The sequence below is a fragment of the Pinus tabuliformis genome, chromosome 6 (genome assembly GCF_031772625.1).
Source record: "Pinus tabuliformis cultivar Carrire ecotype Pingquan chromosome 6, CPIR1, whole genome shotgun sequence".
NCBI lineage: Eukaryota > Viridiplantae > Streptophyta > Pinopsida > Pinales > Pinaceae > Pinus > Pinus tabuliformis.
Genome location: NC_142292.1, coordinates 19556231 through 19583642, shown reverse-complemented (window position 1 = coordinate 19583642; position 27412 = coordinate 19556231). Strand labels below are relative to the sequence as shown.

General features: G+C 38.9%; 1 protein-coding gene across 2 annotated transcripts; it reads left to right on the top strand.

Annotated features, from left to right (window-relative positions):
* Positions 1 to 1685: 1685 nt before the first annotated feature.
* LOC149257012 (uncharacterized) lies at positions 1686 to 16791 on the top strand. 2 transcript variants are annotated; one of them, XM_089413456.1, is made up of 3 exons: positions 1686 to 3762; positions 3924 to 4012; positions 16606 to 16791. In XM_089413456.1, the coding sequence occupies exon 1, from the start codon at positions 1823 to 1825 to the stop codon at positions 3620 to 3622; it is 1800 nt and encodes a 599-aa protein (XP_089269582.1). In that variant the 5' UTR covers positions 1686 to 1822; the 3' UTR covers positions 3623 to 3762; positions 3924 to 4012; positions 16606 to 16791. The 2 variants fall into 2 exon arrangements, with proteins under 2 accessions (XP_089269582.1, XP_089269579.1); XM_089413453.1 differs by lacking the exon at positions 16606 to 16791 and having other exon boundaries at positions 3924 to 4083.
* Positions 16792 to 27412: the final 10621 nt, after the last annotated feature.

Genomic DNA, 27412 nt, shown 5'->3' with positions numbered 1-27412 from the left:
CAAATAAGCCTTAAGATGAGACCGAGATCATCGCAATGTCATACATTCTACAATTGTTTATCAAATCATTTACAATTCCATGAATTAGTTTAAGAGTGAAGACGATAATGTGCACACATTTTATATGTCCCCTGATGTTGCATTAACTCAATAATACTTTTTAAAAGAACATTCAACCATAGACGTATTTTTTTGTTAGTGTATTGATCACTCAGGGGACTAGCTTGTGGTCTAAGAAACTGTGACCTAGGGGCATCTAAGCTATCAAAATCACTACGAGATCACACTTAGCCTAGGCCACACAAACCCTTAACAAGGTTGGAATTTTTTCAGTGTCTCCTCTCAACTACCACAAGTTTCGAACCTTGGCCTCCTTACAATAACCCTTGAAATTTTATCACACTAGTAGGATTTGACAACCACATAAGCATTTTAACTACATTGTAGACACACCATATTTTTACCATAGAAACTCAAATGGAAGAACTAACATTCAATGGGGATTTTATTATGCTCATAACATTGTTACTAAGGGTGAGCTATACACTCTCACATAGAAAAAATGTGTATTTTAACTCATTGGCTATGTCTTGCATATTGCTATGGATGAACCGTCGCTCTTCATGGATAGGCTCAACATCTCTTTTGTTTTTTGATCTTTAAGAAGGCTTCTTCCTCTTAGTCCTTCATACCTTTGCTAGTGCCTTCTTCTTCCCAAATTGTGTTTGCTTTTCACCGCCCCCCTTCACCCCCCACCCCGCTTTTTTTGTATCTCCAACCACATTCTTTTTAATAGAGTTTACTTGGAAGGCCAACCATAGAGGGACCTCCAAGACCAACTCACAAAATTTTGTCGAATAATGGATGGAGAGCTTTGCTTATAGAGGTATGATAGGGAATTGAACTAAAAGAAAAGATAAACTAGATTGCTAAATGAAAAAAGAAACTCAAAATCAACCCAAAATGATCAAACTTGGTAATGAGACCAAAGCTACTACAAAGCACAACTTCCCTTTTCCCTCCAACATTTCTCTATTTCCTGCATTGCAGGTCAACCATTTAAACTTTCATCCCTACTTCAGAGATGATAATACACTTGGTAGTATTAATAACCAAATCATGCCAACTAATACTAATCATACAAAAAGACTTTGAAGTGAAAATCTTTCTCCTTACCATTATCAAAAGCTTTACCCACCACATATACAAACAAATACCATTATACTTTCAATAACACCATGTAGACTTTCCAAACACCCCATCTAAACATCAAATACAATAGGGTTATTCAAAATACAAACTAATGCCATCATACTTTCACACCATGTAGACCTTAGAGCACCCCATATAAACATCAAATGCAATAGGGTTATTCAAAATACTAAATATATTTGTACATTAAAAACATCAAATTTAATTTATAAAAAATGTAATTTTAACAAAATTACTTAACTAAATTTATGTTAATTGAAATAAAAAAATATTAAAAATAAAAGATTAACATGCCTTTAATTTTAATTGTAATGGAATATTAACCACCATTAAGTTAAAAGTTGTAATTTTAACAAAATTACTTAACTAAATTTATGTTAATTGAAATAAATAAAATATTAAAAATAAAAGATTAACATGCCTTCAATTTTAATTGTAATTGAATATTAACCACAATTTTTGGAATAATTTCCTGTATCTTTGACATCGGGAGAATCACATATATGGTTCCTTGGTACCGGAAAAATAATTTCTTTTATCTTTGAAATCAGGGGAATCACATATATTGTCCCGTACTGGAAAGCATTCGGAGCAGCTCCCATCATTGGCAATGGCGCTGGCTATTCACACTGGCCACCGTTTTTCGCCTTCTCTGTATCGCATTTTTTCAAAGAAGAGAAATTTAAGTAGAGTTGCCGGCTCTGATCGCCCCTGGCTTTCGGATCCCAGTAATCCCCTGTTTAAATGGGATTGGCCTCTCAAAGTCCGCCACGATCAGAGCACCACTCCTAAACCACCTATTACGGACGGAAGAAAACAATTAACCGAAGCCGAAGAAGAATCCATGCTTGCAAGAATCAGCAAAATCGTGAGGGAGAATGGCGATGACATGGAGAGTGCATTGGACAACTGTGGGTTTCGGATATACCCACTACTCATGGAGAAGCTTCTGGAGAGGGCCGAGTATTCATGGAAACCCATGTTGAGGTGCTTCTCATGGGCAGCCAACCAGTTAGGCTTCATGCATAACAATAAGTCTTTCAATTTGATGATCAACATGATGACCAAGATGCGCGAGTTCGATTCCGCTTGGGTTCTCGTTGGCCTCATGAGAGAACAGGGCCTCGTTACTTCCCAAACCTTCGCAGTTCTGATGAGGAGATATGCTAGGGCTGGAATGCCCGAAGCTGCCCTTCGCACCTTTGATTTGATGGATTACTTTGGCTGCAAAGCTGACTCAGATGCTTTCAATATTCTTCTGGATGCTCTCTGCAAAGAAGGCAAAGCGCATCCTGCAACTCTGTTTTTTGAACAGCGAAGGTCCGGACTCGAGTCCACTCCGGTGACTTACAATATTCTCATCAATGGATGGTGCAGGCTCCGGAGAGTTGCAAGGGCCCATAAGCTTTTCGATCAAATGGTAGGTGACGGAATCCTTCCCACCGTTGTGAGTTATACTACTCTTATAGATGGATACTGTAGGGCGGGCAGTTTAGAAGACGCACTTAAACTGTTGGGCACCATGAAAGAAAAGGGTTGTCAGCCAAATGTTGTCACATACAACTCCATTGTAGATGCCCTCGGTGAAGCTGGAAAACACCAAGATGCTCTTTCAATGCTGGATGAAATGAATGCCACTGGTTGCACACCTAATATTTCAACTTATAACTCGCTCGTCAAGGGCCTCTGCAAGCAGGAAGATTTGCCTGGTGCAAGTGGAATGCTTAAGTTGATGATGGAAAGAGGCTGCTTTCCCACTGTCACAACTTATAGCTATTTCTTTAGGTTTTTTTGTAAGTATGGTAAAATTGAGGAGGCAATGAACCTGTACATGAAGATGGCGCAGTCTGGTTATGTTCCGGATCGGCTCACTTATCAGTTGTTGATAAAGATGCTATGCGAAAAGGGCCGAGTAGAGTTGGCATTGCAGGTTAAGAAGGAGATGGATGCTGGAGGCTGTGACCCTGATCTTGCAACTTGTACTATGTTAATTCATCGGCTTTGCAGGTCGAAAAGACTAGAAGAAGCTTGTGAACAGTTCGAGAAAATGATCCAGAAGGGCATTTCGCCACAATATATCACTTACGAAATACTCATGGATGGGTTGAGGAAAACAAATCAGCCTGATCGGGCTCAAATTCTTTCGGAGATGATGGCCGCAACTCCGCATTACAAACGGTTACCCAATAAATACAAAAGGGATGATGATGATGAGAAACAGGAAATTACAGACACGATACTAAATAAAGCCCAAGAAATTTCTCAAAGACTGATAGCTGGTAAAAATTCTAAGCAGCTTCAGGGAGAAGGCGACCACAAAACTCGCGAGGATCATCAGGAGAACATTGTGAAAACTGCACGCCAGTTTATCAGAGTGATTAAAGCCCGAGCACAGGCCATTCAAACTTGAAAAGGAAGTTCCCTACAACATAAGTTGTTATGTGGATACTTTTCAATGATTTGAATGGAGTGCAGTTTGCCATTCCCAACTGAGAGACTTCTGGAAATGTTCATTGAGCTATTTCTTCTCTAGGAACTAGCTACCCGAAGGTGTATATAGTTGTTGTTTCCTCTCTGCAAAGAAAATGTTTTAGCTACTTTATAGTGTATACAGTTGATTTTTCCTGTCTACAAAGATATTTTTTTTTGTCAGTTGGAAATACCTGGATAGCATATTCTTTCTGATGAAGAGTCTTTATGCATATCTGCAGATTCGATGGCAAGCTGGAGATATGTATAGGTCATCCTCGCGATGCCTTTGTCTACATGGACTTGACAACTTGGATGCCGATGTATCTTGGTAAGTTGTTCTGTCAAGACTCAACCCATGTATTGTAGTTTCAAGGTATGCCCAGTGTGTCCATATAGATATACCTAACAATGATTAAAAGCTCTTCCCCCTTTTGTTGGGTGCGGGATCCCCAAGGAAAGTTTTGGGGCTTAGAGCCCAGGTTTTGGTCAAATATTGTAACTCCGATGTAAAGACTCTGCTTTTTGTGGGTGCGGAGCACGTAGCTCGTAAAAGAGTCATAGGGTTGTCCGCCCTCAATTTTGTAATGTAATGTCGGTTGTAGAGATCTACCCATGGTCCGCGGACCATGAGATTGTATAAATAGATCGAGGCTTTAAGTAGATAAAGACATCACATCATCTAATCAAAACATGGAATAGAAGCATAGTGGAAGAAGGAAAGTGTAAAGTCTAGTTTGGGTTGTAGAGTAGGAGAAGGCTCTGCAGCTGAATGCGTAGAGGCCTAGTAGTCCGTAGCTGAGTGCACGGACCTCTTTCGCTGAGTGCGCAGGGCGAGTCGAGTATGTAACAGTTGAAAACATTAATAAAGAGAAGTTTCATACCAATTCTGTGTATTTATTTCCTATTTTATGCATTGAATATATTGGGTATAAATTGCACTTCTATTGTTTATGTGATGTGTGAATATATATGACTGTATTGATTAAGTGAATACAAGATAGAATATCTGTTTACGCGAAGTTGACTAACATCTGTAAGAAGATAAGTAAGATTCATAGTGTAGTTTGGGGAAATAGTGCAGCGCAAAAGCATCTCAGCCCCTGGTTAGGGCTGCGTGAAAGGTGATTATAACAGATCGTGAGGGTATTGAAGGTTAGAACAGTGCGCGAAGTAATTGGCGCGAAGATAAGCACAGTTGGACTAAATTGACATCACAGAAATCTCAAGGGTGCGAAAACTTGGTTCCAACATCCCCTAATACTGCTTCGGGTAAGACTTCAGTCCGCGCTCCGCGGGCTAAGGCCGAAAGGGCCAGTATTGCAGGGATTTGTTTGGTTAAATAACTCTAAACCTGGGTTAGGCCACCTCAAGCCAACAAATGGTTCCGTTGTTGCGAGTTCATAGGAGCAGGGGAAGACTTTTCACCATGCCTGGCTTCTGTTGTCCATAGTATTGGTGGCATGGAAATTGCCTGAAGACAGCTAGTTCCCGATGATCGCGCAGGACCTTTCGGAGGCAGCGAACTATGCTTTGCTGTGGGCAACCCAAGATGCGCAGAGGATAAGAGACAGTAAAATCTTCTGGGTGTTCATGGAGATGAACATCAGGATGGGGATTAATCACAAGCTGCGGTTATCGCTCACGGTCTACAAGAGTTTGCAGAGCTTCGCAGAGTTCAAGGTAGATTTCCATCATGTTTTACATCAGGGCATGGAAGGACCCTGCAAAGACATGGCGCTAGCTACCCTACTTGGCAACAGACGACGTCATCTTCGCAGTCCTTGAGTCGTGGTCGCCGGAGTGGTGCGCTCCAGCTAGCTCTGTGGTGGAAGCAGAAAAGTCCGCCGCACAGCGGAAAAAGGATGAGGCGAAACAACGGATGGCGCAGTTTGCAGAAAAACGCAGGAGTGAAGCGGCAGCAGCTAAGGCCCAGGTGGCGCGCGACACTGGCGGAAGAATAGCAGAAGGCAGTCGAGGAAGAGTGCGAGCTACAACAGAAATACGACGAAGTAAAAGGGACCGCGCAGACGGTTGCCCTTACATAGAGGCCCGTGAGGATGCAGCAGGCGAAAGCACTCAGGGAGCAGGTGGATGCTGCTCGATATAAGGAAGCAGTTTTGAAAGCGCGCTTACAGTCGTGGATTGATGAGGCGTACATCGTTACAACCTCCATTAAAGTAAAGCTTGCGCAGCTGCAGGCAACACAGGAAAAGGTTCAGGGCAGCAGTTCAACTACAATGGTCTCTAAACAGCGAGTCGAGGAGGTACATCAGGCAATCGTTCAGTGCGCTGCCGATCTTGCAGCGATTCAGGCAGAATTGTGAGGTCTTCGCGCAAAGATCTCCACACCGACAGAGTGACTCGAGGGCGAGTCACGATGTTTGTGTTGGGGTTCTGTTAGGCGTGGGATCCCCCAAGGAAATTTTTGAGGCTTAGAGCCCAGATTATGGTAAAAAATTATAACTTCGATGTAAAGACTGCGCCTTTTGTGACTGCGGAGCGCGTAGCTCGTAAAAGAGTCATAGGGTTGTCTGCCCTCAATTTTGTAATGTAATGTCAGCTGTAGAGATCTAACCATGGTCCATAGACCATGGGATTGTATAAATAAAGCGAGGCTTTAAGTAGATAAAGACATCACATCATCTAATCAAAACATGGAATAGAAGCATAGTGGAAGAATGGAAGTGTAAAGTCTAGTTTGGGTCGTAGAGTAGGAGAAGGCTCTGTAGCTGAGTGTGCAGGGCGAGTCAAGTCTGTAACAGTTGAAAGCATTAATAAAGAGAAGTTTCATATCAATTCTGTGTATTTATTTCTTGTTTTATGCATTGAATATATTGTGTATAAATTGCACTTCTATTGTTATGTGATGCGTGAATATATATGACTGTATTGATTAAGTGAATACAAAATAGAATATCTGTTTACGCGAAGTTGACTAGCATCTGTAAGAAGATAAGTAAAATTCGCGGTGTAGTTTGGGGAAATAGTGCAGTTTGCTTCCATAGCAGCGCAAAAGCATCTCAGCTCCTGGTTAGGGCTGCGCGAAAGGCGATTATAACAGATCGCGAGGGTATTGAAGGTTAGAACTGTGCGCGAAGTAACTGGCGTGAAGATAAGCACAGTTGGACTAAATTGACACCACAGACATCTCAAGGGTGCGGAAACTTGGTTCCAGCATCCCCCTACACTGCTTCGGGTGAGACTTTAGTTTGCGCTCCGCGGGCTAATGCCGAAACGGCCAGTAGTGTAGGGATTTGTTTGGCTAAATAACTCCGAACCTGGGTTAGGCCTCCTCAAGCCAACACCTTTAGATTGGTTAGTTATGAAGTATAAGGCCATGTTTTTCTCACAAGAGAGATCATAATGTCTTTCTTCCGAGAACACATGAATGCGACCATTTTATTTTCAACCTTATATGATAAAGAATGAGGATCTATTAGCTGTCTTTGTGTGAAATACATCTCTGTGGACTGCTATAGAATGGATAAGAAAAGGACATTCTCCAGCCACCCGTTTTATAATACAGTATATACTTAGTGAGCCTTTTTTACCTTTTTATGTTTTTGTAAAATTTTTGAATTATTCTTTCTAACCTGCCAGTTGATTTGAATCAGATTTTAAGAGCAATCTGGTGGACAACACATTAATTTGCAGGACTTAACGTGTTATAGCAGGGAGAATGGACTAAAACAGAAATTACAGAAAGGAAATGCAAACATTGTTGCAAGGAAACACAATAACTCTAGTCAGAAGAACACTCTGTGCATACGTGGTAGCAATATCCGAGAAGGCTTGTGTACAGTAACTTTATTTATAAGATATCTTTGTACTTTTACAATTGTAAATCTTCCGACTGATCCTGAATTTCGTGCACAAGTTTGTGGACATAAGAAATATACACTTGGAGCTGGTGGAGAGTTGCAGAAACACTAGGGTCAAGAGGTATAACAAATAGAAACTGATAAAGAATATTCATACCTTCCATGATGGTGCACAGAGGATGCCGTGGGGAGCACTGGCTGTGTCAGGAAAATCCTCAAAAAATAGCTCATGTAATTCCTAGGAGGTGGGATGGGGCATGAGGGTAACCCACCATCTCAAAACATCCTTGTGAAGGTGCAGGTGAAGTAACTGCATCGAAAACTCCTTCATCACATGCTCCTGGGGGAGGAAAGATATCTACCATCAACAGCAAGTGTTCACTGCTGCTGGGCATCTCGTTGTATGAATAAATAGGAACAAGTGGAGGAGTGTTGGTCTAGGAGGTTGGAGTAGTCATGACCAAAATCTCTGTTCTTGAACTGGTGCAGGATTTGAAGAGGTGTCAGAGTTATCTTCTATACTTCAATAGTAAATGCGGATGTGTATGCAGGGAGAGAGAAGAAGGGAGTCTTTGCACTCAAAGTGACATAGTCTTCAGACAACACTTCAACTAAATACCATGTAACAACTTCAACTCATCAATAGATTTGACTTAACAGACTTGGAATCATGAGTGGACGAGAATTTGCAAAACTGTTAGATTTGAGCAAAGTTAGTTTAATATTAGGACCTAACAGGCATGGGACACATTGTTTAGTTTCTTCCTACCATTGATGATGCATAGCCTGAGATTCTAGCAGCAAGCAAACACAATATAGATTGTTGAGGGTGGTGATGACCACATCTTACCATACGTACCCAACATTGTTGTATGTATTCTGATTCAGATAACAAAACTCGTGTTATTGGTGATATAGCAAAACTAGGGTGTACAGAGAATTAACACATCTTAGTGCACAATGATTAACTAAATGGAGCTTAACCATAAAGAACATAAAGCAAATACATGAACAATTTGCATACTCAATTAGAACAATAACAAAACAGTTACACTAATTCATGAATGTAGGGATACAACCCATTCATATAAGACACAATGTTTGCGGGTTGTAAAGAAGCCAATAAAGATCTTATGGTAGTTTAGCAATATTACATAAGATACAATGCTCTCAGCTACTGCCTTTTCCTTTACAATTGTAGTCTTTTTATGTGTAATCAATCACTGTGGGATGCTCTTTGCCTTCATGAGATAGGTATTGCCTTGATGGATCTTCATAGGGAATTACATCTTTTCCTCATCGTGGGTAGGTGTAATATCCCAAGGAAATTTTTGCCCTTAGGGTTTCTATTCTGGCTAGGGTTTCCTTCAGTAAATCATTAACAGTAGTACACATTCATAACAGTATGTAGGCAGGAATATAAAAATGTGACAGCAATGCCATTCTTCAATTTAATCACACTAACTTAGGGCTGACTGCCCTATGAAACACAGAATATACCCAGCCAAAGATGCACAGTATAATTCAGATCACACTACAACTATATTGGGCAGTAATTATGATTCTTCAACAATTCCAAAGTTAGGGTTGGCTGCTGGCAACAACGAATATACCCACTTGGCAGTCACTTAAATTCCCATATACAACACTGATTAAGTAAACCAATTTTCAACAAACAATCCAATTCAAATGTTATTTCACTAGCTCACTATCTAAGGTTCTGAGATTACTGTATTAGGTGCTGAGTCTTCCCTGTGGGTAGGAGGAGGGCTTGACAGCCGCAGGATTGCCCTCACAGGTGGCCACAAGTATTCCTGGTAGCCGCTGCTTCAGTGTGGATGGCTGTCACAGAAATACGAGCCCTGTTCGTCCTTGAATTGAAACCCTTCTGCTCTGCGGTGGTTACCTGCAACCCTAGAGGGCTAAGTGCTAGGCCGAGTATCAGGCCACAGTTCAAGGGAACAAGCCAGACTATTGCTGTTCGTAATATAACTCGCTGTTTTTCCTGTGTGCAGACCGAATTTCCTCAGCTGGCCAAGATTGGTACCAAATATGCCTTGCTGTCTTCAAATCAATCTGTCCACAAACCAAACTCCCTCAGCTGGCCAAGAATGGTGCCAAATATCAATATAACTGTCTTCAACAAGCTGCAACAAAATCCTTCAGTTGACCAGATTGATGCCAAACAATAATCTACAAGCTGTCCTGGATGAATGATAGAGAAAAGAGAATAAGAGAGAACACTGACTAGGGTGGAATCTTTCACCACTGAAATCAGTAGAAACTACCTAGGGCGTGATCACCTCCACCGATACTAGGCAAGGAGAAAGGGGTCTTAAAACCCTCAAAACCTCAGCTCAAGAAAATCAAAGATATTCCAATCCAAGTCAATGATGACAAAAATGATTCCAACTCTCCTTTCTTTATAGATTTGTTCATGGGGTTCTTTTTAATGTGAGGGGTTGCAAGTGCAACCCCAATTTGAGCTTTTTGTACCAGCTACCCCAAAATTTACCCAATGTTGCCCCAAACATTGGATAATTGGGTTTTACCCCTTTATCAATGTCTATAGCCTATGAGGTTGGATAGGCTACTTCGTGCTTCCTTGGCCAATTAATTGGAAGAAGACATTACAGTAGTGCGTTGAGAGATGTATCTTGGACAATTTTTTTTGCATAGGTGTGAAGGTGCAAGAAGTAGTTTGAGATATGAGATATTTTGTAAAGTAATTCTATTTTGTAAGTCACTTTGTGTAATGCTCCAAACTAGAATTTGCAATAATCTTCACAATTACCATTGAGACATTTTTAACCGGCACTTTGCAAAATGAGATTGCCAATGATTTACTGCTAATTATAAATATAAGGACATTTTGTCAAGCATATTTCATACAATTTAACATTAAACTCTCGTTTGATAGTAAACACAAGCAACAAACTCAGCCTTATTATATCAAATATCAATCTGAATATACATGAGAACCTGTTAAGACACCAACAAGATGGCACAAATGGCTGAAGATATAAATGGCTGACAATGATTCTCTAGTGAATTCGTTGATGCCCCAATGAGAAACTTGGATGGCTCCTCCATATACCTGTTAAGATTCCACGAATTGACCTGGTAAGGAATCTGAGTAGTTCCTCCTTCAAGACTAGCTAGGGTGGAGTCCTACACCACCAAAGACTAGTTATTTTAGTCAACAAGGGTGGGTAATTGCTCCATTGAAGAAGATCATGCTCAGGGTTGTGAACCTTCAAGCAAACTCCAAAAGCCAAGGTAAACAATCCATTAAATATCCATACATGCCTAGAGAATGATCTTGAACTCCCTTTATAATCCGTGGCCATCCCAATATTATGGAAGTATTCCATGGGTGCCAATACCCTGGAGGCTGGATACCAAAACCATGGGCAAGTAAATACATAATAATGTGACTTTATAAAGTCCCCCCATGTTCTCCTAACCACATTTTAATCTAATTAAATCTATCATTCTCCCTGTAGTAATCACTTGGAAAAGGGACATGACACTTTGGTCTGGAAAGTGAAAAGTCTTATGTTTTAGCTATCAAGTCCCCCAAAAAGTGTATTTCATGCATACATGGCTTAGGTTAGGGGTATTCTGAAAATAAGATTAGGGTTTTGGTGTCAGCTGAAAGTATAAAGACAGGTCAAGATGGAGGGTTTAAAGACATTTGAACAATGGGGCAAGTTGAGTGACTTAGATAGAGTGACTAGAGTGAGAGGTGTTTGTAGGCAGTAGGCAAACGCTGTACAATTTCATACAATTGTATAGAGTCTAGACAAGCCTTACAGTTGTACGGACAGAGCTCGACAGTTCATACAGTGAAGTCATATCAGTGTGGAAAAAGTCACGATAAAGTTGTGATAAAATCGACGAAGTCTAATTTTTTGGGCTAGCTGATTTGATCGACCAACTTTTTGGCGATTTTTTTCGAAAACGAAAAAGTCGTGATTTAATCGGGATTCGATCAAAAAAATCACGAAGCCTGCCTAGGCTGCATATAAATGAGGGAAAAGGCCGAAAAATCACTCATTTTTCACTCTTCTTTCTGCCATTCAACCTTGTGGAGAGAGGAGGTTGTTAAACACACATGGGCAGCAACATAATCTAAAGGATAAAAACATGAGAATTCATTTTTATTAACAACTGATATACATTTATAGTACATGGTTTGACCGTTGGGTTCCACATCCCAAGGTCTCTTGGACTTCCTTTGTCTATTCCACTTCCACACTAACCCATTGAGGATTAGGTGTCCAACATTCCCCCCTTAATTCAAAGGGTTATGTATGAGTCCAAGAAAAGCGCTGTAATACAAAATGTGCAAAAATGCATGGAAACACTAGGCTGAATATGCTCTCTGAAATGTTGGTATAAAGGGCAGTGGTTTAAGGATGACCACCAACACTGGAACGCTTAGTGCAATTCTCGGAACTCTTCCAAAATTGGCAAGAAGCTGAAGTCTTCTGCTAGAGGAAGTGCTCCTATTGTTTTGAAGAGGGAAACCTTCAACCAATAAAGGGAGGTCTCACCCCGCATAAAAGGGAGAACTTCAACCTGAAAAGGGAAGTCTCAACCTGTGATGGTTTAAGGATGACCAACAACTCTGGAATGCTTAATGCAATTCTTGGAACTCTTCCAAAACTGGAAAGAAGATGAAGTCTTCTGCTAGAGGAAGTGTTCTCAATTTTGTTCCTGGAATTCTTCCAAAACTGGCAAGAAGCTGAAGTCTTCTGCTAGAGGAAGTGTCCCAGATTACCAATTGAAGGCATGCTCAGGGGCATCTTTGTCTTTGGCTACAACTCTGAAACTGGTGTGGCAGGTTGTGGCTCAGGCTCACTTGATGTGACTTTGAAGCTTGTAGATGACCATCATTCCCCCCCCTGTCAGATACAAGGTGAGATGATGGAGAAAACTCAACTGCAAGACTGTTCAATACTCTGGAACAAGTTCTGACATGTGATTGGAATATCTTCTTGGCTGTTGATGCCCATTGCTAAGAAGCGATCCATCCAAGATGAATCTTTGTTCTTGCAGGACGTTTGTTTCTGAAGCATCTGTGTGAAGAATGGGTGGTTTTATGACAGTGCTTACATGGATGAAGATCAAAACAGTGATCTTTCAAATGGCCAACTTGGTCACAGTGTTGGCTTTTCACAATCTGCTGTTGTTGTTGTTGTTGTTGTGGAAGAGGAGCATAATCTAGAACAGCTGGATGTGAATTGTCATGAATGAATCTAGCACTTTGAAACTGAATGGCCTTTGAGTAGTCTGGAATATGAAAGGAAAAGTCCTTCTCATATCCAAGATCAGTTTTGTGCTTGTTGTGGACAAGCTGTTCCCAAGGTCTGATGATGGGCTTGGGAAGTGCAAACCGAGTTTCTGCATCTGCATGTACAACTGCTACTTTATTGGGCACTGGATCTGAATGAACTTCAACAATATTGTCTTGCTGTTTATGGGAGTTAGTTTCATTGTTCTGAATAGAAACAGGTTAAGAATGATGACTCCTCTGTTTTAATTCTTCTTGCTGTAGCTGAGTTTCGAGCTGCAAAAATTCCATCTTCTCTTGTGCATTTTGTAGACAGACCTGAATGTCTGTGAGAGAAACTTTGCTGACTTTTAATGTATCATGAGTAGTAGACAATATCAGAGTTTTGAGGAACTCTAATACTTCATTGATTCTAGCCATTTTGTCAGAATTACACCTTAAAAACTGATCACAACTACTACTCAATGCAGAAAAGTAATACCCACTAGCAATATCCTTTATAAATGTGCAACAAATGATCAGTGTGCAACTAGCAAGCACCAATTACAATCCATATAAAAATAAGATGATGAAGTTATGTTACTGTTGAAGACCTTAAATTTGATGCTATGATGATATCGCTGATGATGATATCACTGAAATTGTGTATTTGATAATGATCAGTACAATATATGAGTATTTGATATCACTGCACTTGAATGCTAAAACACTGTATCAAAGGTGAAGTGATTGTTCCAGCTACAAAGTTATAGTGTACTGCTACAAGAACACTGTGACAAGGCTATGCTCAAATGCAACTGTGAAACCTTGCTTACTGTACCAATACAACCTGATTATTCCTTAATTACTGTAACTAGACATCATCAATATATATGTGGCATCTCTGTTCTTGAGAAACCCTTGCCTTTTCATGGCATCAATACACAAGATTATTATAGCCACCAAACAAAACCTTCACCAATCTGTCCTCAATCCTCTTGTCTTATTGAAGGAGAAGGGAATTAAATCTTCGAAAACAAAAACTACTACAAAACATACCTTGTTAGTTTTAAGAGCATTTGATTTGACCAACTTCCATACAATATTCTTCTCTATACTGTCACTGTAATGAGTCAATTTTTGACTGTTGCTTAAATGATAGTAAAGTTAGCCTCAACTAAGGTCGGCTTCATTTTGTTAGGCACTGTAACAAGTATATATATGGATCTTCTGAAACCTCTACTGTAACAATCTAGGTCTCAACAAACTCTGCACATTTCATAAATGAAGACATTCAAGTCTGCTAGACATTAGAGACTTTCAAGGCCGCAAGATGCAGAGGTATTTTAACTTTAGTGATAAGATATTCTTGAAGCGACATAGTCTTAAATGCAACATTAGATTTTCTGAACACACATTTTTTTTTTGAACAACATACATCATTTATTTCTTATACACGAAATAATTCACAACAGGAAGAATAACATAGAGCCTGGGTACAATGGCTGCCAGTAGAGATAAGTGATGCTCTGATTTGGAAATTCTGGAATGTAATGCCCAAGTAAAACGTAGACAGTTAAGGCTCCAGTTTTAAGCACACGTCCAGTCAGCTTCTGGTGATAAATGGGACCACCCAGGATGGCCCTCCACTGAAATATGACTAGCACGTTACTCAGAGAAAGAGATGTATGCATGGGCAAAAGTCTTCAGCTCCCACGCAGTCTATGATGACTCCGGCATGCACCCAAATGTAATTAATTTGATACATATGCACATGTAGTGTCTCTAGCCTTTCGATAGAGATATATCCGTCCCTTTAATGCATAGATTCGACCCAGGATATTGGTAGCACGTTCAACAACAAATTTTGACAACTGCTTATCGCAATACTGAGCTAGACATTGAAATGGCACTTGGGTATGTAAGCAGATTCGGCGAGCTTTTTTTTTTTTATATTTGAGGTGGTTTGCATGGGTTCAACGAGGCGGCGGCGTGATAGGTTATGGAATGGAATGAATGGATATTGTAAAATAGAATCTTCTGTGCCCTTGTTATAATAATGCAAAGACATTCAAAAGCGAAGACAATGCTTAAATGTATGGGCAGATTTCAATGTAAGACAACACTTAAACACATTCAACACATTCAAATTCACCGCACCACAAGTTTCAAATTCAACGCACTACAGGTTTCAAATTCAACACATTCAACTCGCATTCATCGAAGCAGCGTTCTTCGTTCCAGCGTGGAGGCAACTGATGCGCACCAGTCCAAAGCTCGCTTCCACTTGTTATCAGGTCTCAGAATATCAAATCCTTTGAACATGTTCAGTATACTTAAAACAACAACTATATAACCAAGACTGTGATGATATACATTCCAGTACCTTCGAAACTTGTGCTCTTTCTTTGGCCTCAGGAGCAATGCAAAGACCTGCAATGTTCCGAATGCAAAAATTGCAATTCTGAGGCTTTGATGGCAGCGTTAAACAAATATGGGACAACGTTAAACAAAATATGGGAGCAGCGTTAAAGCTGATGGTAGAACTATCACGCAGTCAGGATTATGAGATTGGAACGGGGGATTCACCTCATAAGGATTGCAGAAGGTTATGAAATGGCTTCAAAGTTAGCAGTAGAGCATTTGGATCGCGTTTCACAAAAGTTTGAGTTTAGCTTGAACAATATTGAATCTCTGGTTCGTATCCGGCAGGTCGGACCAGAGAATATATGGAATATGGCAGACAATGGCAGACAACGGTTATGGCAGAGAGCCCACAGAGCGCAGAAAGGAAAGGAAAGGAAGGAATATGGCGCAGAATGAGGAATAAAACGCTCAATTCTGACAAGTAGATAGGGCATTAATTAATGCTGTCAAGAAGGCTGTTGGATTGGCAAAATCTGACCAATTTAGAGGCATATTTGATAGGTGTGGAAAAGAACTCAGCAAGATTCATGCTGAGAGATTCGATCCATAGGCGTGTGGCAAGGAAAACGGATAGATACCCTGTGAAATCTGCTTAGTAATGAAATAGGTATGTATGCACATTGCACATAGTAAAATGCTCTATAAGGTGGCAATTCTGATCAAATCTGATTAGGAGAAAGGCAGAACTGACATGTATATAGAGACCACAAAACAAGTGGCTCATATTGGAGCAGGACCAACAATAGCTCGCTTTGATACCATGTTAAACACACATGGGCAGCAACATAATCTGAAGGATAAAAACATGACAATTCATTTTTATTAACAACTGATATACATTTATGGTACATGGTTTGACCGTTGGGTTCCACATCCCAAGGTCTCTTGGACTTCCTTTTGTCTATTCCGCTTCCACACTAACCCATTGAGGATTAGGTGTCCAACAGAGTTGTTTGACATTGCTGAAAAGGAGGAGATTTACTAGTTTTGTGGTGTGGATTTGGAGATTTATCCATTGGTCAACGTGAGAGACTCAAGGTGCCAATTTGATGCTGCCAGGTATGTATTTTAATTTCTCTCACAGTTTTTGTTACACAAATGGCTTCATAAATCTTTCTATTACTTTGTTTTTAGTTTATTTTTGCTTAGAAATTTGAATCAAAACATTGTTTAGAATCTAGATTGAATCAAAACTTCCAAAAGTTTAGATTGTTTACATGTTTCAAGTTTCAACTTTCAAGAATAAAAAATTCAAACCCTTGTTTAGAGAATCTGAGTGTGTGCAAGTGAGTGAGAAGAGACATTTAAAATTTAAAATAAACAATTACATTTGTGTTTGCTTCTTATGTGATGGACAATTTTTAATTTTTTGTTCAATTTTTTTTTGTGCCCTAGGTTCAAATTCAAGTTAAGTTTCAAACAAAATGTTGAGGAATTTGGACTCTATGTGGGAATATGGTGAACCTGATCCTATACCCGACAGTGGGGGGGTCAATAGACAATATTTGTCTTGCAAGTTGTGTGGCAAGCATATGTCAGGGGGTGTCAACAGATTAAAATTCCATCTGGGGCAAATTCCAGGGCAAAATATAGAACTTTGCCAAAAAGTAACTCCAGAAATCATCCAGAGGGCCATTAAATCACTACATGATAAAGAGGATGCCAAAGACAACAGGGCATAGGAAAAGGCAAAGCCATTCCCTATTCCTGTAAAAGGGGCAGAGGATCTCAGTGACTGATTACTTTATGACATGTAGATGACTCATGCTATACATTTATTATATTTTTGTTGATATTTTGACTCTTGAGAGTTGAGACCAGTGTTGCGAACATCTCGATAACATCCCATTTATCCAGAAATCACGATTTTTTGGCCTAGCCGATGTTTGCCGATTTTTAAAGATATTTTTATGGTATCTTAATTTCGCTGTTGTTTGTCGATTTTTATCGATATTTTCCCGATTTTACAATTTTTTAGTTTTTTCTGGACCCTTGCCGATTTTATCCCAATGTTTGCGACATTGGTTGAGACTGAGTCAGGACTCAAGATTCAGGGCTTGATTCACTATTTTGTTATGTGATGTAGCACTAGACTTCATATACATACTATATATTAGCATTCTTTTCATGTTTACATGGAAATGCATTTATTTGATGTTGTGGATACTTTGGATGCTAAAAAATAAAAAATAAAAATGAATATTTTTGTATTTTTTTAATTTTGCCAACTTTTCGCAGATTTTTTCAAAAACCTCCCGACTTTAATGACTTTTTCAATTTCTGGACCCTTGCCGATTTAATCCCGAGGTCGACTTTTCCCACATTGAGTCATACAGTGAGGCTGTACTTTCTCACACAGGCCATTTTGCTCAGTTTAGGGTGATTGCTGTTTACTCTGCAGTTGCTTAGTTTTAGCCAACTGTGGAGGTTTCCTTGTAAAGTTTTTGAAGGAATGAAAAGTTAAATTTGAAGGAGAAATTATTTGTGTATGTATGAAATTGTTTTTATTCTTTCACCATTTAATTTCCAGCTATTGTGTAATTGATGCTATGGTCTGAAATTTAATTTATGCATTAATGAAATTTAACAAGTTATATGGTATTTGAGCTAATTTCTTTGATTGAGTTTCTCAAGGATTTGTATCAGTAAATCAATTGCAGGGAAGAAGGACTAATACTTAGAGGGTTACAAAGACTAATTTTCAAATTTGCGAGTTTTTAACTTTTTACAGTAGGTCTTAGAGATAGCATCAACTCACATCACATTTGAGGATAGATTGGAAGGTGCCTCAAATTTCTTATCATGGGAGGTGAGGGTTATACTTTTACTAGAAGAGAAAGATATATGGGATATTGTCAAGGATGTTGTACCTTTGCCTACCGAGCTGCAATAGTTGGCAGCTCAAAAGAAGAGAGAAGTGAAGGTCAAGCTGATGATCTTGGATGCCATAAAGGATCATATGATTCCTCGTATATCCAAGGAGAAGATAGTGAAGGAGATGTTTGATGCCCTAGTTAGCCTCTACAGGAGATGTTTGATGCCCTAGAAGGAGATATCTTTCTTGCTAGAATGCATGATTGCGACCATTTTATTATTATCGTTTTATGCTAAAGAATGAGGATCTATTTGCTGTCTTTGTGAAATCCAACTCTGAGGACTGTTGTAGAAGGGACAAGAAAAGGACGTGCTCCAGCCACCCGTTTTATTATACAGCATTATATCTAGTGAACCTTTTTTATCTTTTAATTTGTTGTAAATTTTTTGAACTATTCTTCTAACTTGCCAGTTGATTTAATCCAGATTTAGGAGCAATCTCGTGGATAACACATCAATTTTCAGGACTTAATGTGTTATAACAGAGAGAATGGAGTAAAAAAGAAATTACACAAAGGAAATTCAAACAATGTTGCAACGAAACACAATAACTCTATTCACAAGATCACTGTGTATGATAATGGTAGCAATCTCCGAGAAAACCTATGTACAATAACTTTATATGTATGGGATCTTTGTACTTTTAGTCTTTTACAATTGCAAATCATGCATCTGGTCCTGAATTTCGTGCGCAAGTTCGTGGACATAAGAAATTTACTTTTGGATTTGATGGGGAGTTGCAGAAACGCTAGGGTCAAGACTTATGAAAAATGGAAACTGATAAAGGTTATTCATATCTTCCATGATGGGTGTGCAGAGGATGCTGTCGGGTGCACTGGTTGTCTCAACAAATTCCTTGAAATACAGGTCATGCCACTCATAGGAGGTAGGATAGGGCATGAGGGTAACCCACCATCTCAAAGCATCTTTGTGAAGGTGCAGGCGAAGTAACTGCATTGAAAGCTCATTCATCACATACTCCATGGGGAGGAGAGGAAAGATATCTTCCATCAATGAAAAGTGCTCATTACCACTGGGTGTCTCGTTGTATGAAGAAATAGGAGCAGTGGAAGAGTGTTGGCATAGGTAGTTGGAGTAGTCATGACTAAAATTGCTATTCTTGAACCTGGTGCAGGAATCTGTGGAAGTGTCAGAGCTATCTTCTATACTTGCAATCGTAAATGTGTGTGTGGGGCGAGAGATAACAAGGGAGTCTTTGAACCCAAAGTAACATAGACTTCAGACAGCACTTCAACTAAGCACTTTGTAACAAGTTGTAATTCCTCAATAGATGTTGCATTATTTGGATTTGAGTGAACAGAGTTGGAGTTATGGGTGGACTAGAATTTGCATTAACTGTTCTAGTTGAGCAAAGTTTAGTTTAATATTAGGACCTAACAGGCATGGGATGCATTGTTTAGTTTCTTCCCACCATTGATGGTGGATAGCTCTAGATTCTGCTGGCGGGCAACACAATGTAGACTGTTGAGGGTGGTGGCCACCATATCTTACCATACATACTCAGCACTGCATTATGTAGTGTGATTTAGGCAACAAAACTCGTGTTATTGGTGATATAGCAAAACCAGGTTGTATCAAGAATTAACACATCTTAGTGTACAATGATTAACTAAATAGAGCTTAACCTTGAAGAACATAACAAAAACACATAAACAGTTTATGCACTAAACTAAAACAATTACTAAACAATTGCTCTAACACAACCCATTCACACTAGATACAATTATTGCGGGTTGTAAAGAAGCTGATAAAGATCTTATTGTAATTTAGCAAATATTACATAAGATACATTGCTGTCACCTTACTGCCTTTTCCTTTACAATTGCAGTTTATTTATAGTTAATCAAGCATTGAAGGATGCTCTCTGCCTTCATGAGATAGGTCTTTCCTTAGTGGATCTTCATAGGAATTTATATGTTTTAACTTTTCCTCATCCCGGGCAGGTTGTTGAGAAATGTTGGCTTAGATAGGAACTTTTGCATAGGTTCAATGTGAATGTGCAAGTAGTTTGAGATGTTTTGAAATGTAATTCTATTTTACCATTCACTTTAGTCAAAGCCTTATATTTAGTTGCTAGTCCAAAAAAAGTGTTTCATGCATGCATGATTCAGACTAGGTATCAAAATAATATTAGGGTTTTGGTCTCAACTAAAATTATATGCTACAATTTTGGGCACTAGACTTAGTGCACACACACACAGCAGACTGTTGAAATATGTAACTAGGTTCGCTTTTCATAATGTCTAATGTAATCATGATTTGATAAAAAGAGAATATAATTTTTTTTTTTTTTTTGTAGCATGGGTTTCATGCTCAGGATTATTTTATTTGTAGGTCGAGCACCCATTGAGTGCTTCTAGGTTTTTTTATTGAGTCAAAAAAGTCAATTGAGTCATTGCAATATGTATAAGACCCATTTGGGCCTCATGTATCAAGTCAAAGAAATTTTATGTAAGTCAAAAGTGTCATAAAAGACCCTCCAAGGCCTTGTCAACATGCAGTCAACAAGTCGGTCTACATAAAGTGACAAGTCAGCCTACAAGCAGTGACATGAAGCCTATATATACAAGGAAGTCGACCACATTTGATATCATCCATTTATCATCACAAGAAGTTCGATCAAGGAGGAGAAAGAAATCTATTGGGCTAGTGAATTTCACAAGAAGAAACCGAGTTGGTCAAGGACAGTTTTAGGGTTACTACCTCTCACACATGCGAATAATCAGGGCAACTATTGCAGCAACAAGATTGGAAAATTGCAGTCATCTTGGAAGCTGAAATCTAGTGTAAAAAGGATAAAGTTAGATCTACACGTGTGATCTACGGTTTCAGCAGAAGAGGCTGAAATTGCAGTCCTGAAGTGGCAGCCGAATTTCTGAGGGAGAGGCTGATATTTGAAGTTCTGAAGCAAATTGACTTGGGATTGACTTTGTGAGAAGCAAGTTCATCTAGTAGAAGTTTGACTTGGTCTTGGAGGCGTCTTTGTTAAGGGTCATAGGTCTTGGAATTTGTCATCTGAACATTCTATAAGAAGAGAAAAATTCTTGTGGGTTTTCCTCTTAAGAAGAGAGGTTTTGGTCTTGGCTTGCAACCTACATTTTTTGTCCTCTTGTCTATTTAGTTTGGTAGTTGTTTGATGATAAGAAAACTAATTATAATCAAGTGAAAGAAAAAGCTAATCAAGTTGAGTAAAAATACATCACAAATAGTTATCAAAATAAGAGAAATCACCTAATCTAGCTGCTCCTAGATTTTTCAACATGGTATTAGAGCTAAGGTGACAACTACAAGACGAGGCAACGAAGAAGAAATACACATAAGGGTTGAGCACAAGGATATCATCAAGGATAGTCAAGGCATCAAGAAGAACCATCCATCACATCACAAGGACAAGGGTCACAACATCTTGAAGGAAGGAACAACACTTTGAAAGAAAAGAAGACTTCAAAGACCCTACCTCCATAAAAAAAAAGATTCTACATTTGAAGTCTCCACACTCTACATTTCTACATCCAAAGGAAGCAATAAGAAACATTGCCATCATCATCAAAGAATTCAAGGTAATCCCCCTCCCATTAAAGAAAGGATCACATCTCAAGCATACTTGAAGAAAGACATCTCTCATCATCTAGAAAAAGAAGCATTGTCATCGTTGAAGAAGGAAGAAATCATCAAGGAAGCAATCATCTTCAGTTATCAACATCATCAAGAAGGCATCAAGTTGAAGATATCATTATCAAAGGAACATCTTCACTTGACAAGTAAGCATTCTATATTTTTATGTTTCAATCCTCAAATAAAATGACTTCGTTCTGCAAGGAGAACAATAAATTGTTTGGGACCTCGAACTACCTTGCATGGAAGAAGAAAATTGATTTAATTTTCATGGAGAATGAAGTTATTGAATATGTAAAAGGTTCCATCACAAAACCATCTCAAGAGCAAGCTCAAGCACTATCAAAATACATGAAAGGAGAGATAAGGGCACTAAGGATCCTCTCATCCCTTATGTTGCAAAGTTGAAGACAATGAAGGAAATCTATGACAAATTGGTGGAGCTATTTTTTGTAAGCACTGCAGGAGAGATCATATTGTTAAGACTTACAGGAGAGATCATATTGTTAAGAATCGAACTGTACAAGATAAAAATCTCAAGGGAAGAAGGGATAGCTTCATATTTCATGAAGGTATCTCAGATTAAAGATCAATTACAAGAACTTGGAGAAGTAATGTCTGATTGTGAGATGACCATCATTGTGCTCAATGCACTACCTGATGAATGGGGCAACTTTGTGTCAAGCATCTATGGGAAGAAGGAAACCACTCCATTCACCGATCTATGGTCATTATGCAAGATTGAAGAATCCAGGTTGAAGGCGAAGAATGATGTTGGCTCAAATGAACAAGTTCAAGCATATGCAACATCAACAAAGAAGAAAGGAAAATTTGGAAAGTTTGAGCCTCGAAAGAAGTTTCAAAAGAGAATTGATATGTCAAAGATCCAATGCTATGAGTGTAATGAATATGGGCATTTCAAAAGGAATTGTCCTAAACTTAAGAAGTACAACAAGAAAAGAAAGGAGAGAAATGAAGCCCATATCACCGAAGAAGTAGAAGAACCTGAAAAGAAGAAGTCAAAGAAGGAGGAAGTGATAGACCTCCATTATTAGAAGGTCTCTCACACATTTTCATGTACATAGAAGTTGGCAAGTAATTGTTGGAAGCATCAAGTATGATAGATGCATTAGAGCTGAGATAGAGATGACAACATCATAGAAGCATGGAAGGATAGCCAAAATAGAATTCTATATGGTTGTAGCAGTCATCATGATAGAAAGGAAGTAGCTCATGGCATCTTCATTGAAAGTATATTAGGTAAATATGGTTGGAGTAAGTCATCTAGCAAGATAGAAGATAAAGAGATCATCATACATCATCATCATTAGGAAGAAGCATTTGCAGAATGAGGATCATTAAGATCCTCCTTTGGGATCTTCATTACAAGGTTCACCACTACTTGAAGAAGCAAATGTCTCTCTGATAGCATACATCCCACCATGTGTGGGATCTACAGTTTAGAAGGATGATAGTATGATGACAAAGAAGTGTAGCATGTCAAGTTGAAGTACTTTCATCTTCAAGCAAGGAAAGTAAGTTGTTAGAAGGAAGTCTAGATGATCAAAAGAAAGAAGTATGTGTATATTTGATAGGTAAAGTCATGTCATCATATGCTTACAGATAGAATGGGTAAAATGCTCTATCTTATGAGCGTCATGAAAGAAGAAGAAAATGATGCATAAAGGTATGTAGTCAAAGTACCTAGAACTCTTCTACATATTGACAAGATGAAATCAACATAATATGACGTCATGAAGAATATGAGGTGGTTAGCAACTATGGTTCCTATGATGAAAGGAACTGTGTATAGACGATATTGAGGAAGCAATAGATGAAGAGAAGGTGAAAGAAGAGTTCACGAGAAGATGCATCTGATGTCACATAAGATAAGATAAATGATCAACATCTAATGACTAGAAGGATTAACTATGACATCTCCATGAATAAGGTATGAAGACCTTGATGTGTTGAAGAAGAAGAACCTTGGCAAGGCATGACTTGGAGATGGATTCATATAGTATGTGAAAAGATGTTGATCTTACAAGAAGTAGATGTCATGACGAAAGGCCATCATAAATAGGTAACTTTGATTTAATGTTCATTTTGATTTTTGAGAAATCATCTGGTTGGGTTGAAATAAGGCTACTGAAAGAGAGTTGTAGAACTCACCTACAACATATACTCATGAGATTGGATGAAAGTTCTTGAAAGAACGGTGACTTGGAAGAGGTAGCTATATGAAGGAAAGCCAAATGTGGACTAGAGGATCATTTCCGATGAAGATAAGGATGATATGACTATTGGTTCAACACGATGTTTCAATTAAGGGAAGTGATGAAGAAGATGGCTGATGCCCTACAAAAAGAGGGCTCCATGATTAAGAAATTGAAGTTCATGATAGGATGCGGAAAGAAGGAGTCCTACAGGTACCTGATAGTACCATGATCTCCATCGAAAAGAGCTGCTTTTGATAGCAAGTCCTTGTTAAGAGGGAGCTTGGACAAGTCCCTTGTTAAGAGGGAGCTTGGATATATTCCTTTTATAGGAATGAGTAGATCCTCCCTAGTTGAGAGGGAGAGATAGACACATCATTCTTGTCTTCATGTTGTGAAGAAAGAATGGAGGATTGGGTAAGCATCTAAGATTGATTCCGATACTCTTTGAGGATGAGGTAGGGCGTCCAATAGGTAAGAGTAGTCAAAAGAGGAAATTCCATGAATATGTGTTAATCCAAGATGGGAATGGTCCTAAAAGGACATACCTTGAACATCCGGATGGGGTATGTGCCTTGAGAGACAATGATGAAGGTGTCTATAAATCATTGTCTCCCCAACATTGTGCTCTATTCTTGTGGAGAGATAGAGTTGTTAGTCAAGGCCTTGCTATATGATAATGCTGGTTGATGTGATGAGATGCATTGAGATAAGCTGAGTAAATAGCTTATGAGATGGTTTACCAATTCGACTCTTCTTATGAGAATTCTCAATATGAGAATGTCCAAGTACCTTGTATGGATTATGAATACCTTCCTAGTTAAGAGGGGGTGTTGAAATATGTAACTAGGTTTGGTCTTCAAAATGTCTATTGTAATCATGATTTGATGTGTTTGATTAAAAGAGATTTTTTTTTTTTATTTTTATTTTTTGTAGCATGGGTTTCATGCTCAAGATTATTTTATTTGTAGGTCAAGCACCCATTGAGTGCTTTTAGTTTTTGTTATTGAGTCAAAGAAGTCAATTGAGTCATTGTAATATGTATAAGACCCATTTGGGCATCATGTATCAAGTCAAAGAAATTTTATGCAAGTCAAAAGTGTCATAAAAGACCCTCCAAGACCTTGTCAACATGTAGTCAACGAGTCGGCCTACAAGTAGTGACATGAAGCCTATATATACCATAGTTTTAAAAACCAGAACCGGTGACCGAATTGGTCCACCTAATAAACTGGGTTTCAAACTGGAACTGGTCAAACCAGGACTGGTCAGATCTCAATGAACTGGTTTTTAAAAAATACATTAAATAATTATTTTTTAATGAAAAAAACTATTTTTAAGATTTAAAACCATGATTCCAAGCCAATAGAGACAAAATATGCAAAGTTTGCTCATTTATATACCATGTAAAGGTGAATATATCAAAATGGCACCGAGTGTAATACATATCATCAACAAAATACATAAGCAATGAGGCTCTAAATGGCCTATAAAGTCCAAAAACAATGCTACAAGCTATGAGGCCATTGGCCTACTACAAGACTACAAGTCTAGACTCTACACATGATCAATCATCAAATTCATCACCACTACTAGACACATGATCATCATCATCATCAACAAGAGCTACATAGACATCATCTGGTTTAGAGTCCGAGGATGCCTCAGCCTCATTGGCAACCTCAGTAGCATTGCCACCAATAACAATTGAAGTGGACCTAATAGAAGCACAAGTTGGTCGAGCTGCATGACTAGTGCCTTCCATTGGTTGTTTGCCTTTCCTTGATGCGATTACTAATCCTGGTTCTGATGGCGCCATTAAATCTGCTTCACCCCTTGCTCATGCCATGTCAATATCAAAATCAACATCAAACACAGGATCTTCAGTCTCCTCCGCCCAATTTAATGTTGGATCAATATCGTAAAACATAATGGGATCTAGATCGGGTGTTTTGTTCATCATTTGGTTCTGCCTTAGTCAAAGGTTGTATTGCATGAAGACAATATCATTTAACCGTTTTCGTTCCAAACAATTTCTCTTCTTCTTGTGTATGCGCTCAAAAAACAAACCAATTGTGTTCACAATGTGAATCATTGCAAGTTTGGCTGAGGACTCTAATTGCAAACTTTTGCAATTGAGGACATTGGCTGCCAAATGACTCCCACCAATGTGTTGCAAAAAAAAAAGACATTAATTAGTAACTTAGTTCATTTCATTACTTATTTATAAATTACAAGTATTTATAGATAATTTGAATTGTAAATTTGTGAACAATTTAACTTGAAAAGAAAAACAAATTGGAAATTGGAATTGCTTACCTGGTTGATCCACATCTCTTGCCATTTTTGCCAAATTTACTAGCTGCCATATTGAAAAGAGCAAGTTGTCTATGTATTTCCAACTGGTCTGTATGGATAGGGACCATGCGCTCCAAGCAATCAATCAATCCAGCGCTGACCTCCCCATCCTGTAGATCTCCTAGCTGAGCTTTATAATGATACTTTTGGGTTCAAAAAATACCCAGCGGCATGTATAGGACGATGGAGTTGATTGTTCCATATGTTATCAATGATCTCCCATATACGACCATATTTAGCTAACCTGTCCTTGTAAGATGCCCATATCTGCTCCTTTGCCTGATTTATAGCCTCATTGTTAAATTATGGTATGTTCTATGCTTAGAGCAGTTTATTTATTTTTCTTCTTATTACCCATAGATTAGCAATCATATATACATTAAGTAAAGCGTAGATAGAACATTAAATGATCAACAGAAAACAAGCCAAGACAAGAGACACAAGATGTGGCGGCTAGCCAGGGACAAACCCCAATGCAGAGAAACCCTTTGATCAAATCTTCTTTTATCTTCAATAGTTCAGCAGAGAGAAATAGTACAAAATCTGAATTCTGTAATTTTATATCAGTAGCAGCAAACCCTAGATCAGCAAAGTCAAACTTGGTCAAACTAGTTGAAATTGACCTCCAAAATGCTTGGTCAATTTCCGATCAACTTGTCCTCAAACAGCTTGAAGAAACAACCCTTGAACAGCCCCAAAAGTATAGTCAATTTACATATTTCTGAAGTCAACTTGCAGCCCTAAACTAGGGCAGTCAACACCGGTCAAACTAGATGTCAGATCACCTCGGTTTTCGTGCTAAAAATTGCAGCTTGCCTAGGAGAGGCAACCACACCCAATGTGCACTTCTGGATGGTCAATGCTTGGTCAACGCTGGTCAAAGAGATGACTTGCTACCCTAACGTCCTTTCTACGTCTTCCTTGCCCTAGGACGTCTTCCTTTGAGCCACACATGTGAGAGAGAGAGAGAGGCTCCTTTTATGCGTAGGAGAGAGAGAGAGAGAAGATGAGTGAATGAATTGTTCAAATGAGGAGGAGGCTCCTTGTATTTATATGCAAACGCTGAGGGTGAATAGACGTGACCGTTGGACTTCTGAGCCTACATAAGTTTGCTGGCT